General features: G+C 38.4%; 2 protein-coding genes across 2 annotated transcripts in view; both read left to right on the forward strand.

The window, feature by feature from the left end:
* The window catches only part of LOC129272344 (BLOC-3 complex member HPS1-like), a 38,492-nt gene extending 21,363 nt beyond the window's left edge, over nt 1-17,129 (forward strand). Inside the window, exons 9-15 of the mRNA XM_064107442.1 lie at nt 21-368; nt 2,159-2,326; nt 3,229-3,335; nt 3,681-4,020; nt 5,550-5,663; nt 7,340-7,419; nt 8,423-17,129. Coding sequence (XP_063963512.1) covers nt 21-368; nt 2,159-2,326; nt 3,229-3,335; nt 3,681-4,020; nt 5,550-5,663; nt 7,340-7,419; nt 8,423-8,588 — 1,323 coding nt within the window. The 3' untranslated portion in view covers nt 8,589-17,129. The remainder of the gene's footprint in view (nt 1-20; nt 369-2,158; nt 2,327-3,228; nt 3,336-3,680; nt 4,021-5,549; nt 5,664-7,339; nt 7,420-8,422) is intronic.
* A 2,843-nt stretch (nt 17,130-19,972) lies between these two features.
* LOC129273078 (ileal sodium/bile acid cotransporter-like) lies at nt 19,973-22,749 on the forward strand. The gene is made up of 2 exons (XM_064107955.1): nt 19,973-20,100; nt 20,729-22,749. The coding sequence occupies exon 2, from the start codon at nt 20,741-20,743 to the stop codon at nt 22,193-22,195; it is 1,455 nt and encodes a 484-aa protein (XP_063964025.1). The 5' UTR covers nt 19,973-20,100; nt 20,729-20,740; the 3' UTR covers nt 22,196-22,749.
* Nucleotides 22,750-23,046: the final 297 nt, after the last annotated feature.

A 23,046-nucleotide genomic window follows, 5' to 3' on the forward strand; every position in this document is an offset into this window, starting at 1 on the left:
CCTTTCAATTTCTTATCAAGGGACCCAAACCCCGGGATGCGGACATCAGCAGCACATCCACCCTAAATTCCGATCAACCACCGACTCCCTCCAAGTCGGCCATGTCCATCCACAACACGACCCCATTGCATCAGCCTCGTCCGGCCCCCTCCACCCCCACCCAGGCCCCCACAAGCTACCATTCTACTTCTGCTTCACTATCGTCGGGGGCGGCAACCAGGAGGAGTAGGAGGGATAGGAGAGCAGGAGGGATCCTGGATGATGCAGCCCAGATGATGGTGTATCTCCAACAGTCTTGCCCCTGCAGCCCCCACGTTCTCCATGTCGTGCGGCTCCTCCCGAGCATCACGTTGGTGGTGGTGTCGGAGGTCAGTATCGCAAGTTGATATCCTCATGAACTAAATATTTGCATCATGTGATTAAATGATCTTCCAAATCGTGTCATGCAAATGAGCAATTTTGCCATTGAAGGTTGCAACATCTGGCATCATGATCTCTAATAACGAGACCTCTGTCATAACAATAAGCTTCCTTTTTTTTTTACCACTGCCCACCAGTGATTTTGTGGCAGAGACCAGAGGGAGAGAGAGATAAAGAAATAAGTAAAAAATAAAAAATTCAGTGTCATCGAACACTATGAAAATTAACCAGTTTAAAACTAAATTTCCATATCTACGTGTATATTAAAACTTAGGGAAATGTAACTATCGAGTTGGGTTTCTAAATTTTCATACTTAAATTGATCAGAATTTAGAGTTATGATAATGTTGCATTATAATTGGGGACTGCCATATTTGTTCTGTTTTTTTGCAACTCGTAATTGCTCCACTGCAGTTATAGTGCCATTTAGGGTCAAGGAGTGAAGAATCGTAGTAAATGGCAGTGTGCACTGACTTAGAATCTTACAGGACAATGAATTCAAGCAAGAGAATTGAGAATTCCTGCATTTTAATCCTATTTCCATAGTGCCATTTGACTGAATCAAATCTGATATCATATCAAACTTTTAAGAAATTTAGTTTTTAGACTGGTCTTCAAAATCTTTGACAATGTAAATTTCTTTTGTATTTCTTTATCTACACGTACTGGCCTTTGCTCATCTAATTCCATGGAATTAGGAAAACCCAGGGCCCCGTCTTACAAAGAGTTGCGATTGATCCAGTCAATCACAACTATGGACGGCTAGCAACGTCAACATCTAGAATGCAAATTTGTTCAAAATATTTTATAGATATGATGTATATTCATACATTCATTGTTCTCCTGAAGATTCATTGTGATTTCACTTTGTTTACCAAGGGGATTGTGCAAATTTCCTGAAGGAAAAATTATGATATGGATGGATTTCCATAAAATTGAGATTGATTGGATCAATCGTAAATCTTTGTAAGACGGGGCCCAGAACTAAAAGGGCATGGGGTGTGGGTGATAGAGCAAGTATCTGGAACTCTCGTCCCCACACAAGCCAAAATCTCATCCTCTCTACGGTTATTCCAAAGAAACTTGAAAACCTTTTTTATTTCTCATATTGTCTCTTAAAGGGGAATCCAACCCAAATAAAAACTCATTTTTGGAGGAAAAAGAAAAATCTGACAATTTGATAGGTGAAAGAACAATATCGGACAAACAATTAGAAAGTTTATAAATTTTTTAAATTTGTAATATTGGTAATCACTATACCCATGGAGACTTCAAGGTGGCCGCATATTTGACGTCATAGTGATGTAAGGCAAAGACTACTCTTACATGTACTCCAATACATAAAATGGCTAAACTGTCATTTTTTCAAAAGCTTTACTTCAAGTTGTATTTTTCTTTCATGAGAACATTAAACAATATACTACCTGGGTTATATTTACATTACTGCCCCAGGGGAATTGGTACTTAGGAGAAAACCACAAATCCCTGATAATTAAGTACATGGCCTATGGGAAAGTTGTCATTGCCCCTTGTCATAATTTACTTACCCAGTTGCCAATTTGAAATCTACATAGTCTTCGGAATCTCAATTTTAAAGCAGCCACAACTTTCTTATTGCTTGTCCGATTTCTTTCAAACTTTCACCATTCTATTAAGTTTGATTTTTCTCCTTTCCAACACAGCATTTTATGACCAAGGCTGGAGTCCCCTTTAACCCTCTTTTGTTATCTTATATCAGATAAACAATCAGGTCGCGACGTGGGTCAGTAACTGCTTGAAGCGCCTGAGTGATCTCCTGAATGCCCTGTCAAGGAAGGAGACCAGTGAAGCACTCCAGAGACAAAGCAGCGTAGGGAAACTGGATGCAGATCTCAAGCAGCTTGGGAATGCTGTCAAGAAGTCAAGGGTAAGTAGTCTTCAGGCGCAAACCCTGATTGAAATTTTAAAGTGGGTCTTCACACAAAGACTAGCACATATAAAACTTGCTGTTTCAATTTAGGAGGGCCTTCATTACACAAGACATTGTAGGATGCACATTCAGACCCCTTAACTCGAGTGAAGGGTTTGCACAAGGGTGTGTTGGAGATTTTGGCCCGTATTCTGAAGTCAGGTTTAACTTAGACCATGGTCTAACTCTGTGCTAAAATTATGGGAAGCCAAAAGTGTCAAAATTTTTATTAAGTTGTATGTTTCGTATGTTTACTGTGCTCTTTCCTGATTCATCGATGGTGCAGACAATAATCTATTTATACTTCCTACACAATTATGAATGATTTGAGACCCAAATGAGGTGAAATATTATCTCTACTGTTAGTGATTTATGTAACAATTGGCTATCCATACTTAAACCACAACTTTAAACCTGAGTTTAAGTTAAACCCGACTTCAGAATACGGGCCTTTGAGTGTGTGTTCTGGGACTCATTAGTTCAAATCAATTGTTACTATGGAATGCCGGTGATGCCGTGATTGATTATCTATATTTTGATATAATTGATTTATTTTCCATTAAAAGTCAAATTATGAAATACGATACATCGAACATTTTAAAAGAAGCTGTACAAAGTGGAGGGGGATCTTGGCCAACTTCAGGAGGAAGAAGACGATGTTGAAGAATGAGCAGCAGAGGTGGAGGAGGAAGAAAAAGAAGAGAAGGAAGGGTAAATGAAGATCTAACAATGAAGAGAAACTAGAGAATAGAAAAAGAAAATATACGTGGAGGAGGATGGGTAAGTGAAAAAAAAAGTAATAAAGAGAAACACAAATTGTAATCCTTGAATCATTGTATTTTCTGTGATTGCCTATGCAGATCCAAGGTGTACAGCAAGTCCACACAGGTCTCATCAAGCAGTGGACGATCGCTAAGGGGTGTGGCTTGACAACAAACCAGGGATCGAGTGCTTCTATGGCACCAAGGTAAGTTAACATGGAACATGTTATGGATTGACTTAAGCAGTGAAGTTCAATTCATTAAATGTTTGCTTGTTTATAAATTCAGGCTAGTATTGACAATCTGTGAGCGAGCAAGTTGGTGGATTTTTAAACATTGGAAGGAGAAACATATGGAATCACCATTCAGAGTATTTGTAGCTCGTTGGGAGGGTCATTCATTTCATTCAGATCGTTTATTTTCCTTTTTGAAAATTTCCAATTTGTTTTGTACATGTTCAAATTTATCCATTGATGGCCATTGCTTACAAACTCTGAACCTTGGAGTAAAGCATTCCTTAATTTTCGCACAATGTCTCTCAATTAATCCAGACTAGAATCCATTCTCTCGGAAATGGGCAAAACCCTCAAGACCATCTTCACCCGCTGCTACGTCCACCGCAACGCCCCCCTGATACGCCCCCCATCCCGCTACCTGCCGGTCATCGGGGACGTGCGTGCATCCCTGGAAGACTCCCTGACCCTCTACCACGAGTACCTTGCGGTGCGGGCGGAACGCAACATCACCATGACCAACTACCTGGAAGACTTTCCGGGTCTGGTGCACTTCGTCCATGTGAACAGGACCACCGACCAGGTGCTGGCGCCCTCTATCAGCGTCAGCTGTGAATCGGAGCATGTCGGTGGCAAGAAGAAACTTCTCCAAGAGAAGGTGAGTTCTCTAGATATACATGTAGGCCCGTATCCTGAAGTCAGGTTTAATTTAAACTCTGGTCTAAAGTTGTGCTCTAACTATGTATAGCCAATTGTGACATAAATCTCTAACAAGAAAGGTTCATAGTATCAGCTCATTTGACTCACAAATCATTCTTAACTGTCTGGGAACGATAAATAAGATAGTTGTCTTCATCAATAAAGAATTGGGAAAAGCACAGTTGACGTGAGCAACATACAATGTAAACAAATATTTTGACGTTGTTGGCTTTCTGTAATTTCAGCACAGATTTAGACCATGGTCTAAATTAAATCCGACTTCAGAATGCAGGCTATAAAGTCAGAAGTCAGAAATCATTCTTTTATTAAAAATTCTTGAGATACATCTGATCCAATGCTAGGGTCTCTCTGCTCCCTGATCAATTTGATCAAGCTGGTTGCTTGGTCTAGCTAATGATCACTTTGTGAACAAATGATTCTGTGTGCAACCAAAAGGATGTATTGTAGATTATTAAAGATAAATTCCAGTTGTGGGAACGATCTCAAAATGACTTTTTACAGAATTTAATATAATGATGACCGAAGTGTCTGTTTGTATGAATAAAAAATATGTGCCAAAGGATTCTGCAAGAAATTGTGTAATTGCTGAGAAATAAGCAAAATAAGCACGGATTCGGTCACTTCCGTCGGGTCTTTATTCCAGCAATAATAATACACTGTCCCACGTGTGCCTATCTGTGTTGGCGATCTTCAGTGTGATCGTTTTTTAGCTAGATATTATGATTTCACAAAGTTCAGTTTATGTAACTGTACCAGATCTAGATCCACGATGATATATCAATACTTTACCTTGGTTTTACAGACTTTCTCACGAATTCAGTGTTTTACTGCAACTACGTTCATTTAGCTTTAAATGAATATCCAACCAACAAAATTTGTCAGAAATTGTGATCAGGAACCTCAGGATTTTGGATTACTGTCACTTAGTAATATAATTATTGTTATATCTTATATACCAGGAAGATAGTGGATCATTGAGCTCGGGCGGTGGAGTGGGTGGGGCTTTGGGTTGAGGGAAAAGAGGTGCTTCCTCTTGTCTGCTGTCTGCACCTCATGTTCCGCTGCCTATATACATGTATAATCTGTTTGCAAATATGGGTAAAAAGGGTAATGCGGTAGGTTTACCAATATTGTCCCCAGTTACTCTTTATCCACTGGCAGCTACCCGCTGCTGTTTGATCAACTTGATGAAGGCTTATACCTTACCGATCAATGTAGCCCAGTAAGAGGAATTCTGGTACTTTGATCGACCCCAATTACCCCTGATCTACTGCTAGTCCAATCAACTTGATTATTGTAGTCCTTATTGGTTGATGTAGCTTATTGACTTTGATAGACCCTTTGGCTTTGTGAATTCCACAAATTGTTATTTTTATTCCGTGTGTATAAGGATAACATCTTTGATGTATCTTACTGTTATATGCAATCAAATGTGAAATGAAATGAATGAATTGCCCTTTCTTTCAGGTTTGGAGCATGGTTGAGCAGTGTCACGAGAAACTTCAGCAAGGCATCGTGATGGAGACGGTCCGAGAAGGAGACTTCACTCTCTCGTATCTTCTGTACTTTGAAGACCCAGGCGTAAGTTGCATGCCAATGTAACATTCAAGATCAGTGTGAGCGTTGGTGCTGAAAGTCGTGATAGTGATGATTGTGATTTTTGTTATTGTACGTGATGTTAAAGAGAGCATGAATGCTTGTAAGCAAGTAACCAGAGGACCGAAGGCTTATAGTCCTCTCCGAGGGACCTTTTGAAGAGGATAAATCCTGTAGCAGAGGGCACTAGTGCACCAAGTGGGAATTGAACCTGGGTCATCGGATTGCAAAACCGCCGCCCTGAGATATTACTACACTATCTACCCTACACAGGGGCCAATAAAACAGAGGGGGGGGGGGCTAAACCCCCCCCCCCCCTTTTTCTTCCAAAACTGTGTCCAAAAACATAAAAATTACCATCTGATTGTGATTTTTTGCATGTTCAGCCCCCCCCCCCACAACTTTTGGCTCAGCCCCCCACTTTCAAAATTGCTCTGGAGCCCCTGCTACATGTAGCTCCATCACTGAACATTGATTTTACAAAGTAAAACCAATTGCATGACTGGTGAGAACAGTCTGAGAAGACTCAATTCTCTGGTATCTCCTCTACTTTGAAGACCCATGCATAAGTGGCTCTTTGATAGAAGATTCAAGTTCAGTGGTAGTGCTGGTGCTATTGTTGAAAATGTTAATTACTACACTGCCTATTCTAGCTCCAACACTGAACATGGAATTAAAAATGTCACCGATTTCTTGACCAGAAGCTGAACACCAAGGCCCGCATTTTGAGCTTGAGTATAATTTAAACTCTGGTCTAAAGTTGCAGTTTAACTATGGATAGCCAATAGAAGCAGATATCTGACATTTGACACGCAAATCGGTCATAACTGACTGGGAATGATAAATGAACTAGTTTTTTACATCAATAAAACATTATGAAAGACCAACGTAAGGATTGGAAACTTATGTGAATGCAATTTTGAATCAGTTTGGCTTCCCATAATTTTAGCACAGAGTTAGACCATGGCCGAAGTTAAATCGGACTTCGAAATACGCGCTCTAGTATCATACTAGCAAGAATCACTTTTCAAGTTTGCACCTACAGTGTATGGCTGGGGTGAAATTGGTGCTACCATCAACACCAGTGGTCAATAATGAACTGGAAATAGCCAATTTAATCCTTCACATATCATGTTTCATTAGAATATGGCTGAACTCATAACCAGTAGGTTATAAACATTACATAATAAACAAAGTTGAATCTAACGAAGAGCCTGTTTCATAAATACTTTGCCATTATGGTAATCACCATGGAAACCATGTAGATGTTGCATGTATGCAGCCCACATGCATTGAATGACTTTATGAACTGGTTTATGCCACTGAAAAACTATGGGCATGATACGCATGATTTAAAAAGGTGACCTGAAACCTCCGTTTTTCGTAAAAACCTGTGCTTTATTTCAAATATTCAAAAACTTAATGCAAATTGCAAACAAATTTTGCACATTATAAAAAGATAGAATGTATACTTTCATTTGATATAAATAATTGCTCTGGTTTCTTTCAAAGCTTGAAGTTATGAGCATCTGAAAAAAACATCCAAGCTTCGAACGTAATTATCTCAAAATCTTGTATTGGAGACCAGCCAAGATTTGTGCCTGTTCCTAAAATCACTGACATGATTTGATTGTTGCAACACCTTTTCTTCCGTCCCACAGGGTCTGCTTGTTTTTAACAGAGGGCTCCCCAAGACTACGAGGAGCCCAGTTCCTGGTATACTAGCTGGAAAATATTTCAAGTAAGCAATTTGATGGGGTGTTTATCATCTATGCTTGCATGAAAATTGTCATAATTATGATATGCCATGAAAAGTTCCTTCTATCTTACCCCTAGTCAACATTATTTCTAACCAAAAAGTAGATGCTAAGATTCTATACCCCAAGATGGGCAATGCAGAAAGTAACTCAGATGAATTGTTTGGATTGTAATATCTTTAAATTCTCTGCCCATCGATTAGTGTGTTAATGACTGTAAAATATAATTTATAAGCAAGATCCAGTTTTGTGTACAAAATTTTTGCAAAAAAATTATCAAACAAATTTGTGTTGTCACTGTTGTTCACTCTCAGATGCATGTCAGATTGTCATAAATTAATTTGATATTGCTTTGACATTACAATTCATATTGAATCTGTTCAGTTCTGCTTGAAATATCTGGATGAGATTTTTTTTTTTTTTTTTAATTCTCCCCTCATGACAATTTTATTCTTAGATAAAATGCACTGCATCAATTCATTTACAAGATGAATGTCTCAGAAAGCAATGTTGTTTAAATTCACTGCCTAAACTGTGGCTATCGTTTTTGTAGGAAAGAGACGGATGGATTGCATTTTACGGTTGTTGTCATCATCTTACCATCATCTGGGTCGTAGATAGTGACAAGTTGGAAATAGATTCCCTAGACCAAATGGACAATATTCTCAAAAGAGGTTCCAATCGTACCATGTTACAAAATCATGGAAGATGCAGATTTTGTGCACATAAATTAGGCTTTCATTGCATACACTGAGAAAATTCCAATTATAAATGCACACTTTTGGCAAAGGGCACCAAATTTGTGCATGATAATCTGAGAAATCTGCATAGTCCATGGTATAATTGAAACCTCTTTTGAGAAAACGTGCAAATAGGTTTATTCCATGTGGTGTAAATTGTAGTCCAAGTAGACCAACTGCTTAATACCATATCAGTCAATTGCGTCTCTAATACATTATCATCCATTATTACTTTTGTTCTCTGCAGAGAGGTAGTGGCCCATGCCTTTCCGGGATTGACTGGGGTGACCTGCTGTGAGCTGTTCTGCATCCATCTTTCAGTGGTCCCCTCGCCGATGATTGCCAATCACATCCGGAGGTTAAGGATCATGCTACGCTCTGGCGATGCTATTGCTCCGGTAACCCTGCTTTGAGTCCTGATGACAGTGTGAGGATCATGCGTCGGTCAAGAGATGCAGCCATTCCAGTAATCTTGCTTTGTTTAGTGGCAACATTTCAAGGATCTTGCTACGCTCTGGCGATGCTATCGCTCTGGTAAATCTGCTTTGAGTCGTTATGACAGTGTGAGGATCGTACTTCACTCAATAGATGCAGTAATTCCAGTAATCTTGCTTTGTTCAGTGGCAACATTTTGAGGATCGTGCTATGCTCTGGCGATGTTATCGCTCCGGTAACCCTGCTTTGAGGAGTCATGAAAGTTTGAGGATCATGCTTCACTCAAAAAATGCAGTCATTCCAGTAACCTTGCTTTGTTTAGTGGCAACATTTCAAGGATCTTGCTAAGCTTCGGTGATGATATCGCTCCGGTAACCCTGCTTTGAGTCCTGATGAAAGTTTGAGGATTGTACTTCACTCAATAGATGCAGTCATTCCAGTAATCTTGCTTTGTTCAGTGGCAACATTTTGAGGATCGTGCTATGCTCTGGCGATGTTATCGCTCCGGTAACCCTGCTTTGAGTCCTGATGAAAGTTTGAGGATCACGCTTCGGTCAAGAGATGCAATTTCAAGGATCATGCTACGCTCTGGCGATGCTATCGCTCCGGTAACCCTGCTTTGAATCCTGATGACAGTTTGAGGATCGTACTTCACTCAAGAGATGCAGCCATTCCAGTAACCTTGCTTTGTTTAGTGACAACATTTCAAGGATCTTGCTACGCTCTGGCGATGCTATCGCTCTGGTAAATCTGCTTTGAGTCGTAATGACAGTGTGAGGATCGTACTTCACTCAATAGATGCAGTCATTCCAGTAATCTTGCTTTGTTCAGTGGCAACATTTTGAGGATCGTGCTATGCTCTGGCGATGCTTTCGCTCCGGTAACCCTGCTTTGAGTCCTGATGAAAGTTTGAGGATCACGCTTCAGTCAAGAGATGCAATTTCAAGGATCATGCTACGCTCTGGCGATGCTATCGCTCCGGTAACCCTGCTTTGAGTCGTGATGACAGTTTGAGGATCGTACTTCACTCAATAGATGCAGTCATTCCAGTAATCTTGCTTTGTTCAGTGGCAACATTTTGAGGATCGTGCTATGCTCTGGCGATGCTTTCGCTCCGGTAACCCTGCTTTGAGTCCTGATGAAAGTTTGAGGATCACGCTTCACTCAATAGATGCAGTCATTCCAGTAATCTTGCTTTGTTCAGTGGCAACATTTTGAGGATCGTGCTATGCTCTGGCGATGCTTTCGCTCCAGTAACCCTGCTTTGAGTCCTGATGAAAGTTTGAGGATCACGCTTCACTCAATAGATGCAGTCATTCCAGTAATCTTGCTTTGTTCAGTGGCAACATTTTGAGGATCGTGCTATGCTCTGGCGATGCTTTCGCTCCGGTAACCCTGCTTTGAGTCCTGATGAAAGTTTGAGGATCACGCTTCAGTCAAGAGATGCAATTTCAAGGATCATGCTACGCTCTGGCGATGCTATCGCTCTGGTAAATCTGCTTTGAGTCGTGATGACAGTTTGAGGATCGTAGTTCACTCAAGAGATGCAGCCATTCCAGTAACCTTGCTTTGTTTAGTGACAACATTTTTAGGGATCACGCTTTGCTCTGGTAAATCTGCTTTGAGTCATCATGGAAGTTTGAGGATCATGCTTCGGTTAAGAGATGCAAGTCATTCCAGTAACCTTACTTTGTTTAGTGACAACATTTCAAGGATCACGCTCTGCTCTGCAAATGCTTGAGTTACCATGCCGTGAGTTGTGTGAAAAGCTAGAGGATCATGCTTTCTTCTGGAGATGTTAATGCTCCAGATATCCCTGCTCATAGTCATGAAACTGATTGGAAGATCAAAACTACGCTCTGTGCTGCTATCGCTCCTGATGCTCTGCATTTAGGATCACCCTTTTCTCTTTAGGATGATATCGACCCAATCGCCCCTAGGGACAGTGATTTTCCGTTTCAAAAAATTGCCTTTTCCGTTTCAGAAAATCTCAAATTCCGTTTCAGCATGTCAGAAAACGGAAATTCCGTTTCCCCATAGACTTTGTACACACGGAAAAGTGACAATTCCGTTTGTAAAATCACAACACGCACACTCGCACTGGTCAAAATTTGTATCTGCTACTGTACCAACAACACAATAAAATCCGTTCTAATCGGATCTATGCGGGTGCATAAAATATTTTTACACACCCATTTTGCATGCATACATCCTCACCTTTCATATTATTAGCATTATTTCACGGTGAAATGATATTTCATCGATAATTTTGGGGGTTTTTGGACATCGTTATCATCAGTCAACGGCTTTTCCCCAATCCGCCATCTTGGATTTTAAGACCACGATATCGTGCTGTTACATCTTCAAACGTAGAGGGCAGCAACACACGACCGTGTACATGTAGTTGAACGACGTGCATATGTGAAGCCCAACCCGGCCGGCCGGGTACGGGTACGGTGCGGGGTACAAACGAGTGTGCTGATGTCGAGTGCAGTCACAATGTGTGAATTGTCATGATAGTAGCGAAGTGAGATCGTGTTTTCTGGGGTTTTTTGGCCATTTAATATTCTCATTTTGCTGTGATTTTGGAGTAATTTCTGTTGCTATTCTGTGTATTTTGAGGGAAAATACGTTTTCCGTGATTTTCCGTTTGAAATGCCACTTTCCGTTTCAAAAGGCCCTTTCCGTGAATTCCGTCCGTTTTCCGCGATCGCGGAAAATCACTGTCCCTACGCCCCTCTCTAAGCTATGACCAAGTAAGAATATTCTTGATTTTCCTATTGACCAGTTGCTTGAAAAACCAGGAAATAAGGTTAGCTCCACGGAGGAAAAACGATTATATCCATTGATTTAGAATTTGTCTTCATGGCTCTAAGGCCCTCGATAATGTAGATTGTTGTATAGTATTCTATTCATGCATATATTTATTAATCGGTTGCTAATAGACCAAGACCGCTCTTGCCAGGTGTACCCCTTCATTGATAGCTAGGCACATTGGTAGGATGAGGAACACTTCCAGCTAGCTGGGATGTTGTCATTCCAGATACCCTGCTGTGCTGTGGTTCATAAGAAAATAAGAATATATTTTATTGCTGTTGTTATTTGAAAGTCAAAAGTACATATACACTCCTTCAAATATGATTTTAAAACAGAACTAAACTTAAACAAGCATATAATTTAAAATCCCATCACGGTTGGATGTAAATAGGTAAGTTATGTAATTTTCATGTTTTATGTGTATACAAATGGCAAGTATTAAGTGCCAGTAATATACAGTGATACTCAATAGTTTGTGGACCCCACCAGAAAATGAATATATTTAAAGTTCTGCCATGTTTTAGATGATTGGGAAGTCTGATGATAACATATTACATTCAACAAAGTTTGTTTCTCTGGGCTTGTTGAACATCGTAGTGTTGTTGTCTGTATTCAATACTTCGCATGAAGGGGTGCATTTTGTGGTGGGGCTCACTACTTTTGAGCAAACTGTATGCTAAAAACAGACAAGTATACTTCCTGCAATTAAATGGTAAAAAAACAAGCTTTTAGAACTGTTTCTTACCAATGACACGAGATGAAATGAAGTTAGAGTTGAGTAAAGTTGTTATTCAGGTGTGTGTCATCCAAAACTATATTGCTTCATTGTTTTGTACTTGTTAAAGGTACATGTATGTGCAAGTGTTCTTCTCATGACGAGTGCAATTTTGATTAACTTTATTTGTACCATTGAAGTATAATCATTTGGAATAAGTTATAAATCATAATTTTACTGTAATTGTAAATGTCATATTTACTGGGGTATTGCATATATTTTATGGTCTCACTAACCAGAGGAGGCAACCTGAGGCATCATATATTATACAAATAATGCATGCAGCCGAGTGCGTTAGTGGAAATGCAGAGCACGCGAGGTTTCTTTAGATAGGTGCCGCACTGTGCACGAGCCGCTGGCGGCGAGTGCCCAGTGTGCACCATCTGAAGAAACTGAGCTTTCTTTGCATTTACTTTTACGCACGACAGAGCAAGTGCATTATTTGTTTTATAAAATAGCAACACAGAAAAAGTTGGATGTCATGTGACGAGTATTGGCCAATCGCGATGCTTGAAATAATACACCTATTTTATAATATTAATTCTTGGTTGTCCATATGTTCTGTTTTTATTCTTGCTTGATTACAAGGAACATGCCGCTCCCCACCATTGGTGGGTTCCAAAGAAATTACATTATCAACTTTTTTGTTTTTTTTATGTTTTTTACTTAGTTACCCGTAATGAAAGATATACAATATTGTATATTTGTTTGGCAATGCATATGTAACTGAAATGCAACTGTAACCAGAACAATGCTACTGTACATGTCTGTAATTTGAATATGTTTTGAATATTTTCTGTTACTTTCCAAAAGATTATATTTTTTAAAGCTGAATAATGAAGGTTTTCTTTATATACATCTCAGACTGTATAATTAAGAGTGGTCTAATTTTTGTGACTACAGTTATATATTCTTTCCTATGTTTTTATACTAACCAAAGATTTTAGATATTCTATGTATACCGCATTGCTTGCATATTGTCGGATTGTTCATTGTTGGAGGAAATTTGACACAACTCTCAAATTACAACTCGGCAAACTTGCCTGCGATTCTTTATTATTATTTGTTTTTAAAGCCAAGTTCGATTTCTGATGTAGAGATCTAATTTCGATGGGAAAAAGTTAGAAGCAATCCTGAAGTGTTTATCATAGGCCAGATTGCTTATTTTCAATAAAGTTTAATTGAAATAATCAAAGGTCATCTAGGGGTCAAAATGTCAAATGGTATGAGGTCATGTCCATTCTTTATTCAAGTTTTTGTTCCACCTGCTCTCATTTCTTTATTTCTGCATCAATTTTGATCACACTTGGTTCAAATGATTCCTGGGTAATATGACATGTGTTTTCATGGGAATGATTGGGTCAAAGGTCATCTAGGGGTCAAAAGGTCAAGTTTTTTTCAACTTCTCTCATTTCTTTATTTTTGGATAAATTTTGTGCACACTTGTACATATGATCCTTGGGTAATACCACATGTGTGTTCATGAGGATGATGGGGTCAAAGGTCATCTAGGGATCAAAAGGTCAAATGATGAGGTTGTGTCCATCCCTTTTTCAAGTTTTGGTTCAACTTGCTTTCATTTCTTCATTCCTGTATCAATTGTGTTTTCACAACTTGGTTCAAATATTCCTTGGGTAATACCACACTTGTGTTCTTAGGATGATAAGGTCAAAGGTCATATATGGTTCAAAAGATCGTATTGCATATTTATTGATCACGAAATCAGGCGAGACCTGTGGTTCGTAAGCCACCTTGTTTTATAGTGTGTTTGTAATTGTAGGTCTTGTTCAAGTTTGTGAACATTTTATTTTCTCCTGTTACTTGTACCAGAGTTTATCTTTAATGAAAAAAAAAAGAAATGATGTATCTTTGGGAAAAAATGTGAATGAGAGTAAACTTCCTTTGTGTTCAAACAAATTAGCGGTAGTTGTCACAAATAAGCCATGTAGTAATTAGCTTGAGAGCAACTTTTTGAAAATGACCCTTTTTTCAATTTGATAGGTGAAAGGAGATGTCATCATGAAAGCTTACTTGATATATCAATCTGTGGTATTTAACACTACTAAAGAAACCATTGCATAGACCTGTAGATGCAACTTGTGGTTACGTTGATTTAGAATTAGGAAAGCTTCTATTTCATTGTCCACTTTAATTAGCAATTATATGACACCTAGATAGATATCGTTCATTCAGCCCATTTTGCAATGACGTCATCAACTGTGCAATTTTGGATCCATACGATTTTTTCCGTTGCACGCGCGCACCGAGACTGCAGCTGCAGCTCATGCAGGCACCAGCAGTGCGCATGTTGTAATGACGTACAATAACTTTCAACAGACTGAACTCGCACTGCATGAGCATGTTTTGTATCGAAATTCATAAATTTCATATGAAAAGAAATCAATTTGTAGGTGTGGACAGAATACTTCATTATTATTCTGTCCATTGCACGAATAAACATTCATTATTTGTATATCATTTGACCCATTGCTGAATGCCAAACATGACTGGACGCTTTGTTGTTATTCTTTAAAATGATAAGCATATTTTTAAATGGCGTAAATAATCATGCTCATCTCTGTGATTTAACAAGCACTATTCCAATGTCCAATGGCCTTCATCTGCTCATGCCCAAATTGTACGTAGAAAATAGTTTATTCTATCCAAGGTTTGTTTACATTTTGTGTAAATTAAAGACTGGCTACTTGTGTGAGTTGTGTCTCCATATCTGCCATTTGACGTTGTTTGATATATAAGCTTTTTATTAATATGCAAAATACTATTATTGGGATGGGCTTAATCAGTTTGTAGCACAAATACAACTTAATTGTTACTTTTTGCCAGATGCCTTATTTGAGATTGGGGGGGGGGGGGGCATTCCATCAACCAATAATCCTTGATTTTGATTGGCTGAGAAGCAATGCTACTGTGGTACATGTAGTTGTCGGATGAAACAGAGTTTAATGTTCTGACAAGTCCTTTGATGAAATGCTCCTCTGGAATTTGTTCTGATAACAAAATGTTTTTTTTTATTTTTTTAATGATGATGTTTACAAAGAGTTTTTGGTTTCAGACAGATTTGGAGTTGCAGACATTTTTGTACATTTCATGTTCATTGAGGCACATATACATGTAATTTCAAATAAGCAAGAATTTGTATTTGAAAAGGATTATCAGATTATTTGGAAGAGCCGTGGTGTAGTGGTTCTGACTCTCGCCTTGTAAACAGAGGGTCGTGTGTTCGAATCCCACTGCGGTCTATAGCGTCCTTTGGCAAGGCGTTAATCCACACTTTGCCACTCCCGACCCAGGTGCTAAATGGGTACCCGGTAGGATGCGAAAGATATTGTATGTCTGAATTTGCCAGCGCCATAATGAGGCTGTGATGAATGCAAGGAATGATTCCCAGGGAGTGGAAATGTGCACTTTTCGTGTGGGATTGAAATGAATCCAATTACCGGGGTAATAATAACGCGCTTTGAGCCATTATGGGAAAAGTGCTATATAAAAATTGGCTATTAGTATTTTAGAGTGACAGATGCCCATGTTCTTTAGTCGAGTTGAGAGTCTGTGAGAAGGCACCTTATTTAAGAAAAACAGATTTTCCCATGAATTTGAACAATGATCATGCTGCTTGGCCTCTTATGTGCATGGCTTTTCCCCCTCTTCACATAGGATTAACGATGAAGAGATGCTTTTGAGATAACTGTCAAAAGATGCAGCTCTCTTGAGTTTTCTTGAGGTGCCAGAGATTAAAAATGCAAAGGTTCTTGGGTCAAGCTGAGAGTTTGGATTACTGTCAAGGTTGCAAAGGTCATTAATCATTAAAGGAGAATGAAACCCTTGAAACCAGCTGAATCAATATCAAAGAGAAAAATCAAAGAAACATATTGTTGAAAGTTTGAGGAAGATTGAATGAATAATAAGAAAGTTATGAGCATTTGAATATTGAGATCACTAATGCCATGTAGATCCTCCCATTGGCAATGCGACCAAGATCTGTGATGTCACACACGTACAACTCCCTCATTACTTTAGTACTAATTTCACTTTATATTCTCACTTTTATAGAGTCTATCACAAGGTGAGGTGTTCTCTTTATGAGACAACAAGTACAGAGGTTTCACAACATTATATCATTGATGAATCGTTTGTCAAATGATTAGAATGAGAAAAAAGAGATGTTTTGGGGTATATTTTCAGTGTCCAAAAGGGGAGAGTTGTTCATCTGTGACATAGATCTTGGTCGCATTGCCAATGGGAGGATCTCCATAGCATTAGTGATCTCGGCATTCAAATGCTCATAACTCTTCTATTGCTAGTCCTATTTTACTCAAACTTTTGTTGATCTTATTCTTTGATTTTTCTGCTTTCGCAAAAGCTAACTTGCTCCAAGAGTTTCATTCTCCTTTAAGGGGGCTGATTTGAATAGTAGGGACAGAGTGTGACAGGACAGTCACCCCCCCCCCCCCCTGTAGGATTTTTTTTTTTAGTATTGAAAAACAAATAGAATTTGAGATTAGGGTAGGTAAAAGAAGAGGGAAGAAAAACAAAGAGGCCTGGGTTGCATAACTCTATATTACACCTGTAATTCAATTAAGAAAAAAAAAGGTCATCTTGCTCCTCCTTCTATCAAAATACCATGGTGCCCCCCCCCCCCCCCTCTGTTGAACATATAAAATCACATTTTAGGATCTCTATGGTTTAAAATCATATTCATATTTTCATTGGAGGTTGGTGGTACGGATTGCAGTATTGATCAATTTGATTTTACAGATGTATTATAAACGCATTATTTTTGCTCAGTTGAATACAACATTTTATATTTATTTAAGAGAGGAAATAAAAGAACATGTATTTTCTTAATTTATGATGCAAATATTAAATGTGCAATCAGACGTATATTGCTTACAAGTATATATTGAAATGCAGCCCTTTGTGACGGTGTTTTCTTTCTGTGTGTGTTGAATGAATATGAAATAAATTGCGTTATGTCACTTGAGCTAGGAGAAAGAATTAACAAATGAAAGGCCAAAGAAAACATGAAGCATGGTTATTATAATTGAGAGAGAAGGCGCATAAACCTTGTACAGAAAATAATGAAGAAAAAAAACAAATGAATTGAAAATGAAATGAAAGAGAGAGAGAGAAAAATCTTGCATAAAAAGGAATGAAAGGAGAGAGAAAGGAAGAAAAAGAGAGAGTATGATGTTGGAAAGAGTTGTGACATTCTCCAAATATCCTCCTGCTGAGCCAAGATTTTATATTGATAACTTACCTCTACAAAAACTTCAATCTGTTAAAATTCTCGGTGTAATCGTCCAATCCAATCTAAAATGGGACCTACATATCATGGAAATCATCAAAAAATGTAACAGGAAGTTGTACATGTTTAGGCTTTTGAAGCGATATGGGCTGTCTCTATCGGATCTGAAATTGGTATACATGGGCTACATTCGTCCTGTTATGGAATATTGCACCCCAGTTTTTAATGGTGGGCTTACAAAGAAACATGTAAGAAGTTTAGAGCAAATTCAAAAAAGAGCTTGTAGAATCATGTTGGGCCCAAACTACACAGATTATGCCAGTGCTTGCCTATCATGTGAAATTCCTACTCTGGAATACAGAAGGGAGAAACTCAGCCTGGATTTCGCAATGTCTTTAACCAAACATCCAACATTCAGTACCTGGTGACCTCCTCCAAAAAACTTAACCATCAATCTCCGACATACTCCTAGATATCAGCAATACAAATGTAAGACAAATCGATTTCGCAATAGCCCCATACCATATTTCATAGATCTCCTGAATAAAGACATGCCCAATCAATAAACCCATTGCTCATTTGAAAGAAATATCAGCCTACTTGCAATATCAAGTTTTTTCATGAATGAGGAAATCAAATCTTTTATTTAATATCCATATATTTTTATTGATCTTTTACAGCTTACTTATTTTGTTTTTATTATTCTTAATTTACCTTTTCCTCATCTTATGTACATGTATGTAAATTTTCATTGCCTAAGTATTCTTGCCTATACACATATTTCTCATGTCAGTTTTTACAAAGGTGTACTGCTTTTTAATGTTTGAAATATGTAATGAGTCTTTTAATTGTTTTTACTTTGTATACATGACCAATTCAGCCATTTGGCTGCGACTCATGTTTTTAATAAACCTTGAATTGAATTGAATTGAAATAAAGGGGAAAAAAGAGGAACAGGGCAGTGACATAATGAGCAAAAATAGTCTGGGGCAAAGTTCCTCAAAAGTCGCTCACGTGCATTTTTTTACCCGACTTTGTCATAGATTTTGGCATGGCACAACAATCACGTTTACCTTTCTCTTTCCTACATTTCATCCCATCTAGACACAAGTAATGTGGAATTAACCATCAAACAAATTAAAAACACTGCAAACAGAATCTACTGAAACGGGATCTTACAAATAAAAAATAGTCTCTTGAAGTGTGGACTTCTGTCTGGTCTGGTGCATAGTTCAACATAAATCCAGACCTGCTTGACGTCATCTTGACGAAAATTTACACAAGTGCAAACGTGTTCATCACATTTACATAGCACAATTTACTATTTGATTGAAATATTGCTCACAGAGTACCTCCCCTTACATCAAATAATAATGACAACAAGAGGTATTTTCTTCGATAACACTTGTGGGCACTTGTTCCGTACGATACAGGGGAATTGTAGTTCTGCATAAGATTGCATGAGCTGGAATACTGACTAATATGTTTTTATAAAATTTCAAACTAATATTTTGAACATTTAATTACATTAAACTTTTCAAGTTCCATTGAAAACGAATCACGTACATGCAATAAAAGAGCATACGCACACAAATATCCATTATAAATGGAGATTTACGAAGTTGCTGAATCAGTAGTTACTGAAACATCGGTTGATTCTAGGAATATCAAAAATGGAGTTGAATAAGAATTAAGAACGAAAACTGAGAAAAAAAACGTTTGTCTATCGTACATCATTTTCGTAATTTATAAAATGAACGCTTTTTTTTTTAAAAGTCAAAACTTTTATCATGGACAAAGTCGATGGGGCCTGTTCTAGAGTAAGTCTTAAGCTGAATAGATAAAGTCTTTGGAATATAAAAACGGATCGAAGTTTCACTCAGGAGCATATTCTCAATGTAATAAAGTATTTATTTACCTTTTTGAGGGGGGGGGGGGTTAACGGATATCCGATTCATAATAATATATATTCATTTATTAATGCTGCATGGAGATGAATGAATACGGATTGTAATTCGAATATCTTCTGTTGTTTTAAATTATTCAAACTCCACGTTCCCTACTACTTAAATTTTTCCCGAAATCATGTTTCTCTTTCTTGTTTGGAATACCCTTGGATTTTTGTCTTATTATAGGCTTACTCGAGAATCTGATTGGCATTTTAACCATGGTGCCGTCAGCAGATAGATCTACCTGGCGTGTCCCAGCAGGGCAAATCCAAGTACTATTGTTGGTCCAAGGTTTCATACGCAATTATATTGTTTGCCCACCACTTTCCCACACATTGTTACCACCAATGCTTGGGGGAATCATGCTGATAGGAACCATAGCTCACTCTTTTGTTACCCCGCCAATGACAACGGAGGAACACAATACGGCTCATTTTGTTCGCTTATTTACTCTTTATGAATTTTTCAATATTTGCCCGTCTATAACATCGGGTAAAGAAAGGAAAAATTGCCATTTCATTCTGCGATGTCTTGAAGCTTTCTCAAATTGCATGTTTACTGTTTTTGGATCGATGGGAATAATAATGCTTTACAGACTTGTCAGGATTCGTTGTCAAACTTTCCGACGGTTACTGTAGAAAGAAGATATGATTTTGGTATTTCTTATTCTTTTCTCGTCTTAGGTAAGCTGGATATTTGTTTAACTTAATAAAATAAATTCTTTTCATGACACTTTTGCGTTCCCCTACAGAAGTAAAACAAAATCTCTATAAAAATGAATATTTATTTATTTTTTCGTTTGTTTATTTTTTTGAGTGAACATCACATCTAATAATTTGTTTCAATATCAGGATTAATACAGGTGAATTCTTCTATTAAAGTTTAATATCTCGGGAGAACAGAAATTCGTACGATTTTTTAGATTTTTTTTTTATAAGCGCACATGACATAAGTTGGTCTAAAAAAGTGCAGCATCAACTTGAGCGAATAAATTATATTCGACTTATATATGCAGGATTTGTAAAAGGGTTTCAACGGCCTCTGTTTACGAAATCCACACTACCACTTAATAATATGTGTTGCGATGATGAGAATATCAAAATCCTATCCAAAATCATTTGAGAAATCAATTTGATAAATCAAATCTTGACCATAAACAATTTGCTTTGAGGTTATGTTTTCAGATATAAATTGTACAAATTCATCCCGTACATTGGATGAAAATATTGTTGAATTCATGTTATGGAAATTGAATCACAAAGAATCTAGTTTTAAACAATCCTAGCAAGTAAACCCGTTTCATTCGTACAGGTGCCTTTCATCATGATTAAAATACAAGTCTTTCGGTCATTGCTAGCGTTGGCATTTGGAATTCATCATGTTTGCATCGCGAGCAGCGTCGACATCGCCTTCGACAACCACACCGATGTATACGTCACAGAGGGGGAACAAGTGGAAGTAAATGTGACCATGGTTGCTTATAATGGTCCAGAGAGTACAATGACCTTTCAAAGCGCCAACGAAGATGCCTTTGAGATAATTAATGCATCATCATACATAGTTTCCAACGGAACGGTGTTACCTCAGGTCTATCATGTGACAATCCGCGGAATCAATTACAGAGTCTCGAGTATGGAAATAATGGTGGCAGGAGTGGGATCAAGCGAGAAGACACGCGTCGGTGAAATACCCATCAAGATTTTACGACCGATCAATTACTTTTTTCTGAACATTCTGAACTATATTTTCTTCATCCCAATATCTGTCACGTACTTTTTGATGGGTTACACCATAGATATGACAATGGTTTGGAAGAACTTGAAACGTCCGTTTGCTGTTTTCATCGGGTTCGCCTGCCAGTTTGTCGCCATGCCAGCTTTGGCGTTTGGGATCGGGAAGGTGATGCAGCTAGAGCCACTTTCAGCTATTGGTTTGCTTCTAGTTGGATGCTGCCCTGGAGGGAAACTCAGCAATGACCTCTGCGTCCTTGTAGATGCAGATTTCACCTTGAGCGTCACCATGACGACTTGCTCAACGATCCTGGCCCTTGCAACGATGCCACTGAACATATTCATCTACACGCCTCTTATCACCGACTCCTCACTCGAGACACCCTACGACCAAATGGCTATCCAGTTAGTCGCCATGCTTTTTCCTGTCTTAGCCGGAATTCTAGCACGATACAGATGGCCACACTATGAGAAGAAGGTTCTAAAGATCTTCAAACCGGTCGTTGCAGTGATCATGATAGTGGTTATATGCGCTTCAATTCCGTTTCAGCTCTACATCTTCTTTTCACCCTGGCAGATTTACGTGTCTTCCCTGATTCTACCGTGTCTCGGGGCCATCTTGGGTGCCATCTTTGCCAAGCTTGGCCGGCTGAAGAATAACCAAGTGGCGGCGATTGCCTTCGAAACTGGCGTGCAGAACGCGATCATAGCCTACGTCATTCTGAGCAACGCTTACCCCCAACCTGAAGCAGATCTCGCCGGACGAGTCACCTTCATCACCATGATGTTACAGTTCTTCCTAGGAATGGCAGTTTTCGGGACCTACACCTTCCTCAAGCGATTCGTCTTTGAGGAAGACGAAGAACCCGAGAAAGACAAAGAGGAATTGGCCAACGATATTTCAAAGGACGGTTCGATCAACACTGGTATATACCGACCTACTACTTTAGATTCTCCTGTCCCAAAGGAAGATGAGGACGACGAAACACAGGGCCCAGCCCGTCAGTCCTCAGACATTAATTTTGCTTTCGGTGATACTGAACTTTAAATAAACTCTGCAAAATGTATGGACCTATACGATTTATTGTGCACATTCATTTCTGGAGCAGGGGCACATTTAATTTTTCAATTTGTTTTTATAAAGATAGCAATTTTTTTTTATTAAGCTCCAATATAGTTTTGTAATGATAAATTTAAAGTTCCTGCTTCTTTAACGGGAGAATTCTCTGGAAAAAGATACTAAAGATAATGTGCATATTTGGAAGCAAAGAAGTGGAGTCCAATTAATTCCTCTTGTGCCCTCTTCCCTCCGGATTCGCGCTTGTAGGTCTGCTTGAGTCTTGGAAAAAATGTCATTTTACTTCGTTTCAAGAGAAATTTGATAGGAATCTTCCAAATAAAAATCATCCTAGATGCTTCTTATTTTGTTCTTATCTGGTCCACCTATTATTTTAGGGGGGGGGGGGGTATTCTCCGCTTATATTTCACCTTTAGATGTTTTCTATCGTTTTAATACTGACTTTTAGTATATGGTTGCATGTCCCGGGGCATCATGTTCATGGTCAGTTATATACCATTGCTGGGTTATTATGTTATTATTATGGGTTAAAATGTAAATCTTTAGAAGGCAGCTCGATCAGAATGGATATGTTGGCAATCTTTGGTCCAAAACTTAACAAAGGATAATTTCGAAGATGATTGCGATATTATGAATCCCTAGCTCGTCCATGAAGATTTACTGAAATTCTAGTGAACTGGTATTAAATCAATAAAAGTTTAAGATAAGATACTTACCCTTTTCTTCGCGATAAATAGCAAGGATCCGTTGCCCCATTTCATTAAAATAAATTGCAATAATAACAACTCATGTTAAAATATTACCTTTCATTGGAAGAGCCA

The sequence above is a fragment of the Lytechinus pictus genome, chromosome 12 (assembly GCF_037042905.1).
Source record: "Lytechinus pictus isolate F3 Inbred chromosome 12, Lp3.0, whole genome shotgun sequence".
In the NCBI taxonomy this organism is placed as follows: Eukaryota; Metazoa; Echinodermata; class Echinoidea; order Temnopleuroida; family Toxopneustidae; genus Lytechinus; species Lytechinus pictus.

Bases quoted from the DNA above. Each gene is read 5' to 3' on its own strand.
- LOC129273078 (XM_064107955.1), top strand. From the start codon at position 20,741: ATGATTAAAATACAAGTCTTTCGGTCATTGCTAGCGTTGGCATTTGGA.